This window comes from Camelus ferus, chromosome 27 (genome assembly GCF_009834535.1).
Source record: "Camelus ferus isolate YT-003-E chromosome 27, BCGSAC_Cfer_1.0, whole genome shotgun sequence".
NCBI lineage: Eukaryota > Metazoa > Chordata > Mammalia > Artiodactyla > Camelidae > Camelus > Camelus ferus.
The window spans coordinates 6,108,895-6,124,616 of record NC_045722.1 but is presented as its reverse complement, the minus strand read 5'-3'; the positions used below and the strand labels follow the sequence as shown (position 1 = coordinate 6,124,616).

Sequence of the window (15,722 nt, the reverse complement as noted above, 5' to 3'; positions counted from 1 at the left end):
AACTCCTTGACATTGGTCTTTGCAATATTTTTTGGATGTGATACCAAAAGAACAAGCAACAGAAGCAAAATAAACAAGTGAGGTGACTTCAAACACAAAAGGTTCTGCAGAGCAAACGAAACAATCAACAAAATGAAAAGGCAACCTGCAGAATGGGAGAAAATATTTGCAAACCATACACTAGATAAGGGGGTAATATCCCCAAAATAAGGAACCCCTACAATTCAATAGTAAAAATGCAAATAATCCAATTAAAAATGGGCAAAGGACTTGAATAGACATTTTTCCAAAGAACACATAAAAATGACCAACAGGTGCAGGCAAAGATGTCTGACATCACTAATTATCAGGGAAATGCAAATCAGAGACCACAATGAGATACCACCTCACACTTGTTAAGAATGACTTACTAAAAAAAAAAAAAAAAAAAAAAAAAAAGAGATAATGTTCTAGGATGTGGAGAGAAAAGGGAACCCTTGTATACTGTTGGTGGTAAAATACCTTCACATAGTCACTGTGGAAAACAGTATGGAGGTTCCTCAAAAAATTAAAAACAGAACTACATTATGATCCATCAATTCCACTTCTGGGTACACATCTGAAGGAAATGAATCATTATCTTGAAGAGACACCTGCACTACCATGTTCACTGCAGCACTATCCAGAATAGCTCAGACGTGGAAACAACCTAAGTGTCTACCAACAGATGGGGGATAAATAAAATGTGGTAGATATACAATGGAGTATTATTTAACCACAAAAAATAAGGGAATCCTGCCATTTGTGACAATATGGATGGCCTCTGAAGGAATCATGTTAAGTGAAATAAGTCAGACAGGAAAGGACAAATACTCTATGTTCTCACTTCTTTGAGGAATCTAAAAAACTGAACTCACAGAAACAGAGTAGGATGGTGGTTTCCAGAGGCTGGAGGGTGGGGAAAATGGGGAGATGTTGGTCAAAGGGTACAAACTTCCATTTAAAAGGTGAATAAGTTCTGGGCATGTAACATACAGCGTGGTGACTACAGACAACAATATGTATTACATACTTGAAAGTTGCTAAGAAAGTAGCTCTTAAATGTTTCAACACACACAAAAGGTGATTATGCCAGGTGATGCAAGTGTTAACTAACATTATTGTGGTAATCATTTTGCAATACGTGTGTATCAATCAAATCATCACCTTGTACACCTTCAGTTTACACAATGTTTTATGTCACCTTTATCTCAGTAAAGCTGAAAAAGAGCAGAGCTTCAGGGTTGGTTTATTTCCTGAGCGGATTTCAAATTTTTTAAATCACAATTTGCTTCTATCCTAGTGTTATTACATTGCTTTTGTATCCTACTATTCTAATATTGCTTTCCTAGAACTATGCTAAATGCTTGAAACTGCCAATATTTTCATCTTATCGAAAAAAATGCCAAAGTTTAATAGCCAAACAATATTATTTGGATATTCTGTTAAAGAGCTTTTTATTTGTTTTTGTATCCCAGGTCCTTGTGGAGTGTCTGACACAAGGTGAGTACAGGAGACCATACTCTGAACTGATAAATAGTTCCAAGGACCCCCTACGTCTAGAAACTTGCCTGAACCATGTAGAACAATGAGAATAAACACTGCCATTACTTCATCTCAGCTACACACTCTTCTGCCTCTTCTGGGCCAGGTGAGGAGAAGGAAGGGACACATGTCAGGGCGACGTGCCCTGCTCCAGTTCTGCCTCAGGGGTACAGAGGAGAGCCAGAGACCGTGCTGGGACTCTTTCCACCCAACTTTCCACCACTAGAGATGTGAACTGACAAACACGCTCAGGTTGTAGCAGGGAGTAGAGTGAGATTTCCTGTCAGTTCACGTCTGAGAAGGTGAGAAAGAAAGCGTGGACATAAGTAAGCATGCTCTGTTTGCTTCATTAGGCAGATTTGAGATAAGGTTTGTGGTTCTACAGATGGGAATCGTCAAGCCAGCTAACAACTGATTATCGATAAGAAAACAATATTCACCAAAAGTGGTTCAAGTCAGATGAGGAGTGGCATGGTGTTGTTCTCAAGGGTTGTAGTTGTCAGTCATCCTTTATAAGTCACATGAGTTATTTGGTTTGGCTACTATTTTTCCCCCCAATATCTTTTTCCTTTATGAAGGATCTGGTAACTAAAACAATATACGTACAAATGTCTGGAAGGCCCACTGGAATTGCACTGAAGCATGTGGCTGGGCCTTCCGCCTCATCGCAGCTGAGGCATGTGGCTAAGCTGTCTGGACGACAAGAAGGCAGGGCTGCTGCTGCGTCACACGGCAGCCCGAGGGAGCACGCTGTGACAGAACGGCATTCATCAGCAGAGAGGGCCGGGTTCCACAGCAACCAAGAGGACACAGGGAAATTGAATGGGATCAAGCAACTGAAGAAAGGCCAGGGAGGGTAAAAGTCAAGTGCCGCATGATAAATGGTCGTGGACCCAAAGGGCCTAGTACTCTCCAGCAATAAATACGCTTGGGGAGAGAGGCAGGCAGATGGAAGGGCTAAGTTAACAGAGTAATCAAGGGTAAGAAAGATACTGAATGAAACAACTGTTTCTAAGAAAGCACTGCAAGAGAGCAGAGGAAATTTATGAACTGTGAAAGAAGCAAATGCAGAAGAGGGCATTCTCTTTCTCCTATTAACCTACATAAGCTTCAGAGAGTAACAAATTGCATGTGTTTCAGAAGCCAGAGATCAGTGCAGATCACAGAGGAGTTTCTGATGGAGGGGGACAGGTAATTGATTAACACCAGATGGAACCCTGTTGGAAAATTAAATGCCCTACCTGCTTCCAGATTCATAAGGGGAAAAGAATTCAGATGTCAAAGTAGGAATAAATTTCCCTGGAGAAAAGGTGACCTTAGAAGGGAGTAGGGTTGACCTTGAACAGGTGTCAGGAATCGCCACACTTGTGTAGGGGAAAACATACAAGTATCGGGAGTCCAGCTAGACCTGAGTTCCAGTCTCAACTCTCCTACCTAACTTTTAAACTTATTTATTATAACCCTGGGCAAAGAACTTAACCTCTCTGAGCAATTTCCTCACCTACAAAGTCTGAACTAGAAATCCTACACTTACATGGATGTAAAGCCTCTACTACAATACCTTACACATGATGGGTGCCCACAAATGACAGCTATTATTATTGTTTTAAATCTGAACCAAATTTATAACCAGAGATCACCTGAAATAGGGTAATTCTTAGAAATTCTTTGAGTTGGAAAGCGGTGATAGCAAAAAAGTATAAAAGCTTGAATACTACATGTTCTAATATCAAATATATAAATACAAGAATAACAGATGAGTTCTAGCCATATTGCTTTTCATTAACAGGATTTTCTTTCTCTCTACAAAATGGTGTATTTTCTACCAGGAATTTATGGATGGTGTTGTGAGAATCACTGCCATCACATGGGACCTGAGATTTAAATTATTTTAATTAAATTTTTTTAGCAAAAAAGAAAATTTTAAGAAATTTAGTAATTTACCTGATGAGGTCCTGAACTCGACTGTTAAAAGCATCACCTTGTGAGGGTTTGTTTTTCATTTCCTGTGTTGATATTTTTGGTGTAGTTGGCCGGCTGTTTCCATCTGGTCGATTGGCAATCAGGCAGCCAAAAACCACAGCACTGACTTTGAGAAGTCCAGTTGTCAAGCCTTCAAAAACTTGCTTATTTGTATTTCTTCCCAAAATAGCATTATTTTCATCTGGAACATAAACCTAGATGGAAAAGAATACGGTAATTATATTTTAGTAAAACCACCAAAAATGAACAGAGATGATATGGAAAATTTCTGGAATCATAAATAATTTTGAAATTCTAGAGTGGCTATTGGAATGTCTAAGTGTTGGACCAATTCTAAAGTCAGATTGCTGAGCTCAAATCTCAGCTTTGCCCTGCTAGCTGGGTGACCCTGGGCAGGTTGCTACTTCCAAGTTTCAATTTTTCTGTTTATAAAACAAGGATAATGACGTTACCTATAACATACAGTTCTTGTGAAGATTAAAATGCTTAGCTCATGTCTAGGCATATAATGAGCACTCAATTAAGTAATATTTATTCAATTGAACAAAGTATATTACAATCTGTATAAACTCAGGAAATGAACTAATTGGTAAACTGATGGTACTAGTTCTTGTTAAACTGAATTTTTAAAATATCTAATTCAAATTCATCTATTAGGATACAATTTGCATTTCTTACTACACAACGGTAAAATAGTTTTTTTCCTAATACAAAGGATTATACTGAGGTCTGTTTGTTTATGGTTTACAGGAAGTAACGTGGTTGTTAAAATTCGGACAAGGAGCCAGAGCCTGGGCTTGGGTTCTGACTCTGCAGTTATATAATAATCTTAGATGTGTTCTTTAACCTGTGTCTCAGTTTCCTCAACTGTAAAATGAGGATAATCGCAGTGTCTAACGAATCAATGTATGTAAATTCTTAGAACAATGTCCAGCACATAGGTAAGTCCCACAGAAGTGCCATATGCTATGCAGTTGCTACTTGTACTACGATTCCTACTATTACCTGGAGTAAATGTCAGGCTCTGGTTTCCGTATCTGCCTACTTGCTAGGATCACTGTGAAATTCTCGTAAGATGATGAATGGGAAATCACTTGGTAAATTTTTACACTTCACAAATGTACTTACTACCAATCAGCCTTTGCCTCATTCTCACTCTTTACCTGTGACAGTTCTATCAAAAGACAGGAATAAATGATCAGCTGGATTCAAAAGGCGGATCTTTATGAACAGAAGCAAATACTTCCTCCATTCTTTTTTGTTGTTGTTCATTTAGACATTCCATGAAAGTCACTTTTTTGAGAAAAGCCTTGTTTTAAGATTGTTGACTGTTAAGTTATCTCTGACCACTGAGCCATTCCTTAGCCAAAGTAATTATAGTAGACTCTTTCTGTGGTATGTGCTCCAATTAATTAATGAGAGTTCCTTTGAGGCTGTACAGTAGTTATAAAGCCGACAAAGAGCTTCCTCGAGTTGTGACTAGCATCACCTAGCCTGTCGCAATATAGATGGTAGCATTAGGAGTGGAGTCTGAATCCAGGATTTCTATATAAGTCAGGATGAGCTAGGTTATGCTGCAGTGAAAAATTCCTCAAAAACTGCAGTGGCTTCGAACAGTAAAGCTTTGTTTTTTCATTCAAATGACATGTCCATCTCAGACTGGCTGGGGCTCCTGCTGTCCTTACTCCAGGGTCCAGGTGACACAGCAACCACCATCTAAAGCAACACTGCCCAATAGAACTTTCTAAGATGATTGAAACGTTTCAATCTACACTCTTCCAGTGTCTGTACTAGTCACATGTGGCCATCGAGCATTTCAAACGTAGTTAGTGTGCTTTGGGATTGAATTTTTACCTTTAATTTTAACTAAAATAGTGGCTAGTGTATTGAACAGTACAGAGCACTGCAGGTCACAGTGGCGGAGAGGAAAAAAATATCTCTGGAGGGTCTTGCGTCAACATCAAATGTGTTACCTGGAAATGACACATGCCACTTTTGCTCACAACTAATTGGCCAAAACCAATCACATAGTCCAGGCTCAACCACAAGGGAGCCAAGAAACATCATCCTACTATGTATCTGGAAAGAGGGGGAGAACCGGAACATTGGTCCACAGCACTACTGACAGCGTAATATTGTTTCTTCCACTATGGCTATACAAGTGTCATTATTCACAATTGAGCTATTTGTAAATGATGATTATATTTACTTTCTTGTACACATTTTTGATTTCACTCAGATAACTTTCTTCGTATGTTGAATTTCCTATTTATGTATCATTAACTCATTGTCAATCTTTCCGGTTCAAGTGGAATTTCCTCTCAAGTTCAAACACCCCAGGGATTGTTGATTCTTCTTCTCCCCTCAGTGGAGACATCCTTCCTGAAACCACCATCCCTCTGCTCTAACCTGGACTGGCTGCTCCCTAGGCCTACCACACAGCTCTCATTTTGAGATGCCCTTTGTCTTCAGCCTAAGAAATCCCTTCTACCCATCTCTTGAGTTAGATTCCTTTATTTCTTGGATTCCGTGTCTTCATCTTCTTCCCATGGAGTCCTCCCGTTTTGTTGCAGGGCATATTCCAACTTCTGAAGAAGGGGAGCATGAGACCTTGTGTGTCTGAAAATATCTTCATTCCATCCTCATACCTGACTGGCAGTTTGGCTGGATATAGAATTCTTGATTGGAACTAATTTTCCTTTAGCATTTTGAAGGACTGCTCCACTGTCTTCTACTTTAAGCACTGTTCTCAAGAAGTCCAATCTAATTCCTAATGTTTTTATACATGGCCTGTTTTTTCCTCTCTGGAAACTTTTAGGAAATTCTTACCCTTGATTTCTTGTGTCTTTGTATAGGTTCTTCCTTCCTTTTTTGTGCAATCTGAAAGTCATGTGCTTCACTTCTGAAAGTATGTCTTGTATTACTTCTTTGCTAATTTCCTCTCATTTATCTTCTCTGTTGGACTTTGATCCTGCACTGAGTCTCGAATTTTCTCGTATATTTTTCTGCTTTTCATCTCTTTTTATTTTGTCCTACTTCTTAGGTGAATTCCTTAACTTTATTTTCCAGTCCTTCTGCTGAATTTCTCACTTCACCAATTACATTTTTAGTTCTCAGGAGTTCTTTTTGGTTCCTTGTATGTTTTGCTTTTATAGAATCTTATTTTTGCTTCATGGATGCAGTTATTTTCTCATCTCTGTGAAATTATACTTTTTAAAGGTTTTCTTCTGTTTCCTGCATGGTCTTTGTTTCCTTAGAGTTCTTTCTTTGTATTTCAGGTTGTAGGCTTTCCTCAAATATGTGGTAATCTGGGGGCTTCTGTTCATACATAGATTGATGCATTGATGGATTAAACAGTGTCTCACACTATTGATCCAATCACAAGCTGGACACAAACTCTGTGTTGAGGGGCTTCAATCTGGATGACAGAGACCTGGCTTTCCCACTGGGGAATCCCAGCGGTCAATATTTATAGGTCTATTCTCCTGAGACAGTTTCACAATAATGTAATCCTATATCCTCTAAGCCTTATATAATATATATAATATATAATACATGAATATATAATATGGCCTGCTCATTTTCTCAGAGGTTCACAGAATGGGTTGAGTGTCTCACTATTTAAGGAACAGATTTTCACTTAATCATTTTGTTTTCACATGATTTCTGTATAGCAGTACCTGGTGTCCCCATCTCCTGAGTAACTTTGGTTCAACCACTTGTCTTCTGCCAGGTTTTGGAGGCGTGGGATTCACTTGGCTGTATACACAGCAGATGGGATCTAGGAAATCTAAACTGCCTCCTATTTAGACTTTCAACCAATTCTCCTCTTTCCAGTCCCACTTGTACTCTCATTTTCTGAGACAGCTGGGAACCCTAACTCTTGAGCCTTCGGGGGTTTGATGGCACAGATTTTCTTCTGGTATTTCTCTTCCTGCTAATTTAGGTTTTAACTTCTAGGCAACTATCTTTTAATCATCTTCTTTCCAGATTAAAAATTATTTGCTTTCCTTTCCCTCCCATTCTCTTTGTCTTTGAGGGGTCAGGACTTTACCTATTTATCTATTTACTATAATATTAGTGAGGGGCCTCCAGACAGAGAGAGTTTAACTTGTGTGTTCAATTGGCCACATTTTAAAATTAACAGATGCAACTTTCTTTTTCTACAAACTACAGTAAGAATATGAGAAACATTTCTGGGTATGTGAGGGTTTTTCATACATCACAAATTTTCATATTCCTCTTTTTTCAAAAACCTAGTACTGATATCATCATTAAGTATTTCAAATAGAACACTATACATGTGCATGTAGCAATCTTATACTTATCCAGAAATATTTCATCCAGTAATTACATCTTCTAAAAGTATAGTTGAGAACCATGAAGAAACCAAAACGACTTCTGAGATACCAAAGTTAATGCCACTTATTCACTCACCTGCTCATCTAACATTTGAGTATCTACTATGTGCATGGTCAAGGGATCAGAGTGGTGCTCTGCTCACTCTAAGGGTCATTCAGACTCTGTAGATGCTGATTTTACAAATAACTATAACAAGCTGTGGTTTATTGGTTTATAGTAGAGCAGAAAGAACAGTATAAAAGTAGTGACCATTTTAGAGGCAGGCAGCAGCAAAATGTGACACTAAATCTGGAAGCACAAGAGAAAACAGGCATAACAGAGCAAAGGCACTGCAAGGTAAGACTCATTTTCATTTTCCTTGAAATTATTATTTACTACAAATTAGCATAACTATTTATGTTCAAAATGACAACCTTAAGACATTAAGAAAAGGCTAAATTATGAGCCATGCTTATTTGATGGGGGCAGAGAAAAAAGGATGAAAACTAACATTAGGTTTTTCTACTATGCCAGGTACTTAAGCATTTTCCTTGTGTCATCACATTTAACTTTTACAGATTAATATATCAAAGTTGAGAGATAGCAAGCAACATGCCCAAGTTTCACAGCTTGTTAACAGGAAAGCTTGAACTTGAACCTGAGTTTATTAGATTCTAAATCCCATGTGCTTTCTCTTATCCCACACTGACTTCTCTCACTGGCCATCTCCTTCACTGAGGACTCTGGAGAAACTGTCTCTAGTGGAGGGAGGTGAAAATTGGTCATGGGCCAAACATTGCTTTTCTGATCTCTCTTCCATTAAGAAAAGAAAAAGATTCCGTAAGAACTTTATTCTTCACCAAAGGGCACAAAGATATTTTATTTAAAGATTGTTAAGATAATTCTGGGTGAAACATACTAATTCAGTTATTCAGAAACTATAAATGTGGTTCAAGGACAAATTCACTTCTTCATCAGTCCCAAGAAAATAAGCTCAAAGTAAATCAGATATATTTTTACACTATTCTCATATTCTCTGTCCACAGCTGACAACTTTTGATTTTCTATTTCATTGGAGCTTTCTGTTTAATTTTAGAAACACCATTTTGGCAGTTTCTCATAAAACAAACAGAAACTGAAAAACTTCTCTAACAGTCTGGCAGTTATATGAAGAACCCTTGTGGCCTGCAGGAGCCAAGCCTCTCTTGTTAGGCTCACTGTGGTGCATTCTGAGACCTCAGATCTGGGTCTAAGGCTCTCACTGTGCTGAACAGTCTTACTGTCTCACCACGATTTCCTATTTTCTAACAGTCTAAGCCTCACAGTCAATTCAATCACCTCTTCATATTTTCCCCTAGAATTTTGTTTTTTCCTCTCTGATCTCCTCATTTAGTGTTGCTCCTTAAGCTGCTGAGAATAGAGTTCTCTTTTGCTTGTAAACTTTGGTGAAGACTTTTTTTTTGTCTGTCTCATTAGGACATCATTTTATTCAAATGGTCACAGAAATTCTCCTCATCCTTCTATATAGATGTTTCTTTTGCTACTTTAAAATCACTTTACAGAAATGTTTCAATAGGAAACTGATGTTTCATCTAGGAGAGAATTTCAAAATTGCCTGAATTAAGCTACAAAAGGGCTTATCTTCAGTTAGACTAAAAGGTTCTTTCTAGTCTTCAAAAAATGAGATGTGATAAAGAGAAACTTTAAGGAGAAGGTATCTACACTGTAAAGGATATTCTATTCAGAGGAGCACTCTGCACTGTTGTCTTTTGTCTAGTTGGGTATCACTGTTACTTGCTAGAGGAAAAACAACTTGTCAGCAGCCTGCTCTTCTGGGACACTTGGTAGATGAAATGCACACCTAGGGGTCTGATATATGCTTACAGACCAACATTTGAGTTTGAACTTCCTTCCAGCACAGCTGCTGGGCCAAGGGCACACTGCAAGCTGAGTGGCCTGTCTTTTAGGAAAGGTGTGCAAGCAACATCCTCCCCTCCCCCTCTGCCCACTGCCCTGGCCTACTGCACACCTGGCTTACCTGAGTCTGGAACACATTCCATCCTGGGGTGGGTGGTCTGTGGAGGGCAGGGGAAGGTCACCTTCCCAGGATGCAGCTGTGCTTGTAACTACCACCTGCTGGTATGCCCCAGGCCTGGCCTGGGAAAGACAGAGCTGTGCAGCTTCTGGCTCTTCTGAATCTGTCACTCCTGAGGCGGAACTCTAAAGCCACAATTTCTCCTCGATGGGTAGAAGGAATTCCCTCACTGCATGGCTTTAGAATACACTAGTGAGGTCATTATTGTATGCTTACAGTAGCAGCAAACTAGGAGTTGATTTCAGGTACAAATTCTTTTTACAAAATTTCCCCTTCCTCTCAAAAAATATTTGGCCTTCTTAAAATTGGCAGATATTTCATACAGTTTTAATCCAGAAAGAAACTTAGAATCAAAATTTTTCATTACATATTTGAGAAAATCATGATCCAGAGGAGAAAGAGGCTTTCCTGAGAATAAAGAAACCATCAGGGCTGGAATAAGTACTGTGCTGTTCTCTAAACCTACTCCAAGGAGAAACCCAATATTTCTAGGGCCAAGCCCTGAGGCAAAGTGTTTTAGCAAAATTAAATTAAAAGTCATTATCACTTTTAAAAGACAAGCTCATACTCTCTTTTTCCTCACTACCTCCCACCACCAAAGTAGTTTCCAAAACTTCCTACATTCTTTTTTGCAGTACAGAAAGATGCTTTTATTAGTAGTATAAATCTATCCTGTAACGTGATTCCATGAGAGAAAATTAACTTGGTAATCAGTGGTAATTCTATCCAACTAATTTTCAGTATTGTGAAGTTGGGTTTGCATATTTTTAAGTTGTACTGTGTGTTCACAATGGTCAGAATACGAATTAAGTTCACTGAGAACCAAGAGGAGGTTGTTTAGAAAGCTCCTGTCAAGTCGGTGTCAGCGTATAGGAAAAAATGAGGCTAAAAACGTGGAAGGGCCCCAGCAGCAGACATAGGTCTCTACACTGTTGGCACCATTTCACCTCCTTGGCTGAACTGTCATCAGACGTACAACGGTCTTTTCACCACTGCTATTTTATAAAACATCTGTGCTCATGTTGTATTATGCGTAAAAATACAACTCATGAAAGATATTTACCGTGATGATTTACTTGGCCTGAAAGTATGAAAAGAAATTACCCAGGGATTGCTAATTGTTTTTCAATATTACCTTTTTAAAGTTCCACACACAATATTAAGACAATATTAAGATGACATTGCATCTTATCCCAATTATCATTACCCTTGTTAACATATTTATGACTTCTAGATTCTGTTTCTATATTTTATGCAGCCAATATCCTAAACAATATAATTTTAGCAAACTTTATAGTAGGTGCCTTATTGATGAGCATCTGTGTTGCTTCCACATTTTATCCACAGTGAGAAACGCTACTATGAAATTGGGTGTATAAATGTCCTTTTTTTAAGACTCTGCTTTCAAGTCTTTTGGGTATATAGACTCAGAAGTACAATTACTAGATCATAAGGTAATTGTATTTTTAGTTTTTTTCAAGAATAAGTTCCTTAAAACACTTTAAAGAAAACACTGTTTCAGCAACGGCTGCACAATTTCACATCTCCACCAACAGGGTTCCAGTGTCTCCATATCCTCACCAAACCTTTTGTTTTCTGATTTTCCTGACAATGGCCACCCTAGTGAGTGTGAGGTGGTATCTCATTGTAGTTTTGATGTGTATTTCCCTATAGATTAGTGATATTGAGTATATTTTCATGTGCTTACTGGCCATTCGCATATGTTCTTTGGAGAACTGTCTATTCAAGTCCTTTGACCATATTTTAGTTGGGGTTCATTGCTGAGTTATAGGAGTTCCCTATATATTTTGGATATTAATCCCTTATCAGAAATATGATTTGTAAATACCTTCTTCCACTCTGAAGGCTGCCTCTTTACTATGTTCACAGTGTCTTTTGATGCACAAACTCAACATTTTTTCACTCAGTCCAATTTGTCTGTCTTCTTTTGTTACCTGTGCCTTTTGGGTCATTATAAGAAATCATTGCGAATCTAATGTCATGAAGCTTTGCCCTAAGTTTTCTTCTAAGAGTTTTACTGTTTTAGCTCTTATATTTAGGCCCTTGATCCATTCTGTCTTAATCTTTGTATATGGTATTAGGTAAAGGTCCAACTCTTGCATGTGGATATTCCGTTTCCCCAGTACCATTTGTTGAAAAGACTGTCCCTTCCCCATTGAATGGTCTTGGCATCACTGACAAAAACCACTTGACCATATATGTGAGGGTTTATTTTTCGGCTTCCTATTTTATTCCATCAGTATATATGTCTGTCTTTATGCTAGTACTACCTTATTTGATTACTATACCTTTGCAGTTAAGTTTTGAAATTGGGAACTATGAGTTCTCCAGTTTTGTTCTTCTCTTTCAGTGTTGTTTTGGTTATTTGGGGTCTCTTGATACACCATAAGAATTTTAGGATTTTTAAAAATTTCCACAAAAACCATCATTGGGATTTTGATATGAACTGCATGGAATCTATAGACTGCTTTGGGCAATACTGATGTCTTAATAATATTAAGTCTTGTAACTTGTAAACATGGTACGTGTTCCCATTCATATGTGTTACCTCTAGCATCTTTCAGCAATGTTTTGTAGTTTTCATTATACAAGTCTTTCACCTCCTTAGTTAAGCCAGTTCCTAATTGTTTTATTCTTTTTGATGCTATTGTAAATTGGATTGTTTTTGTAATTTCCTTTATAGATTGTTCACTGTATATAGAAATGAAAATAATTTTTGTCTGTTGACTTTGCATCCTATTACTTTGTTGAATTCATTTATTAGTTCTAACAGTTTTTTCTTTTGTGTGGAATCTTTAGGGTTTTCTACATATCATATCAGATAAAAGCAGAGATTACTCCTTCCTTTCCAATTTGGATGTGTTTTATTTCTATTTCTTGCCCAACTGCTCTGGCTAGAACTTCCAGTACTGTGTTGAACTGAAGTCATGAAAGCAGACATTCTTGCTTGTTCCTGATCTTAGGGGGAAAGCTTTCAGTCTTTCACCACTGAGTATGATGTCTGCTGTGGGTTTTGATACATGGATTTTATTATGTGAAGATACTTTCCTTCTATTTCTAGTTTACAGAGTTTTTTCACATCATGAAATGGTGTTGCATTTTGTCAAACACTTATTCTGTAACAGTTGAGGTTATCACACGTTTCTTTCCTTCACTCTGTTACGTGGTTCATAACACTGATTTATTTTTGTATGTTGAACCATTCTTGCAGTCCAGGAGCAAATCCTACTTGGTCATGATGTATAATCCTTTTAATACACTGCTGAATTTGTCTGGTAGTATTTTGTGGAGGATTTTTTACATCAGTATTTATAAGTAAGTTTTATTTTTTCATAGTATCTTGTCTGGCTTTCATATCAGGGTAATGCTGGCCTCATAGAATGAGTTAGGAAGTGTTCCCTTTTCTTCATATCTTTGGAACAGTTGAGAAGTGTATATATTAGTTCTTTAAATGTTTGGTAGAATTTGCCAGTGAAGCCATCAGGTCCAGGGCTTTTCTTAAAAATTGCTGATTCTATCACCTTCGTTATAGGTTATTGAGATTGTCCATTTCTCCATGATTTCGTCATGGTAGGTTCTGTGTCTAGGAATTGGCCCACTGCATCTAGGTTTTCCAATTTATTGGTGTACAACTGTTCACTGTAATGTCTTAAAATCCTTTTTATTTCTGTAGAATTGGTAGTAATGTCCTCACTTTCATTTCTGATTGTAGTAATTTCAGCCTCTCACACCTCCTGTCCTCCTCCTCCTTTCCCTCCCCCTTCTTCTCGGTCCATCTAGCTAAAGGTTTGTGAATTTTTTGATCTTTGTGAAAATCCAACTCTTGGCTTCATTATTTTCTATATTGCTTTTCCATTCTTTACTTAGTTTTTCTCTGTTCTAATCTGTATTATTTTCTTTGGGTTTAGTTGGTCCTTATTTTTCTAGTTCTTTAAGTTGTAAAGTAGGTTGCTGATTTGAGATCTTTCTTGTTTCTTAATATAAGCATTCAAAGCTGTAAAATTCTCCCTCAGCACCATTTTTGCTGGTTCCCTTAAGTTTGGGAATTTTTTTTCAATTTCATTCATCTTTATTTTCTAATTTCCCTTGTGATTTCTTCTTTCATCCGTTGGTTGTTTAAAAGCGTACTGTTTAATTTCCACACATTTGTCAAATTTCCAGGCTTCCTTTTGTTACTGATTTCTAACCTCATCCCAATATGTTCAGAGAGGATACAACATCTGTCTTTTTTAACCTACAAAGTTTTTTGGTGGCCTAACATGGTCTATCCTGGCCAATGTCCCATGTGCACTTGAGAAGAATGTGTATTCTGCTGTCACTGGGCAAAGAGTTCTGTATGTATTTGCTAGAGATAGTTGGCTGAATGTGTTAAGTCACTTCTCTCCTCACTTACCTCCCATCTGGTTGTTCTGTTCATTATTGTAACTGGGGTACTAAAGTCTCCAACTATTATTGTAAAACTGCCTATTTCTCCCTTCAATTTTGTCAGTTTTTCCTTCATGTATTTTGATGGCCTGTCATTATGTCTGTAAATGTTTATAACTATTATATCTTGATGTATTAAACCTTTAAAATATATATAATATTTGTCTTTTTTTCTTGTAACTTTTTTTGATTTAGTCCTCTTGATCCAGCTTTAACAATCAAGCATTTTCTCTTTTATCTCCATTGTTTTTTATCTGCATCCACATACTTTATTACATAGAAACAGAGAGAGTACTTAAGATAACACAGAAATGAAAATGGAATCACATCATTAAGATATATAATTCTAGTCTGAAAAACTTCCCTCTTAGTCACAGAAAAATAAAAGCAAGTAGAGTAAAACTATATCCAATATGGTTTCCTTCCAAGGGATTTGTTGATAATTTTAGGGTCAAAGCCAATTTGTCTGGAACAATTTTAAAGGAGTAACATTTATATTATTTTCTCCTTTCCCTATTCCAACAAGGGTGCTACGTATGTAACTCTACTCTAACTCTGATATTGTATTGTAATTACTGATTCTTACATCAGCTGACTGACTATATTGTAAATGTGTTAATTCCAGAAATACATGTTTTTCTAAATAAAAGCTGTATAAGTTTAAGGTGTACAACATGACCTGATATAAACAGAGTGAAATTACTACAGTCAAGTTAGTTAATATATCATCTCCTCACATAGCTTTTTTTGGTGATAAGAAAACCTGGAATCTCTCTTAGCATATTTCTAATATCCAATGTGTATATATAGCCACATACTGTATATTACATCTCTAAACTTATTTATCCATATAACTATATCTGTGTACCCTTTGACCAACATCTTCCCATTTCCCCTAGATCCCAGCCCCTGGTAACTACCATTCTATTCTCCACTTCTATGAGTTTGACTTTTTAAGATTCCACATATAAATGGATTATGAAGTATTTGTCTTTGTATGCCTGGTTTATTTCACTTAGCATAACATCCTCCAGGTTCATCCATTATAATACAAATGATAGGATTTCCTTCTTTTTAAAGGCTGAATAATATTTCATTATGTAATATTGAATATTCTTTCTGTCTGTCTGTCTGTCTGTCTGTCTGTCTGTGTATTTATCTATGACATTTTCTTTAACTGCTTATCTGTCTATGGACACTGAGGTTGATTCCATGTTAGCTATTATGAATAATGCTGCAAGGAACATGAGAGTGTAGATATTTCTTCGAGATAATTATTTTATTTGGCCACATA

General features: G+C 37.2%; 1 protein-coding gene across 4 annotated transcripts in view; it reads right to left on the bottom strand.

The window, feature by feature from the left end:
* The window catches only part of SCAPER (S-phase cyclin A associated protein in the ER), a 258,505-nt gene that overhangs the window by 57,965 nt on the left and 184,818 nt on the right, over positions 1 to 15,722 (bottom strand). For all 4 annotated transcript variants that reach the window (XM_032469107.1, XM_032469110.1, XM_032469109.1 and 1 more), the window contains one exon: positions 3,508 to 3,740. In XM_032469107.1, coding sequence (XP_032324998.1) covers positions 3,508 to 3,740 — 233 coding nt within the window. The remainder of the gene's footprint in view (positions 1 to 3,507; positions 3,741 to 15,722) is intronic.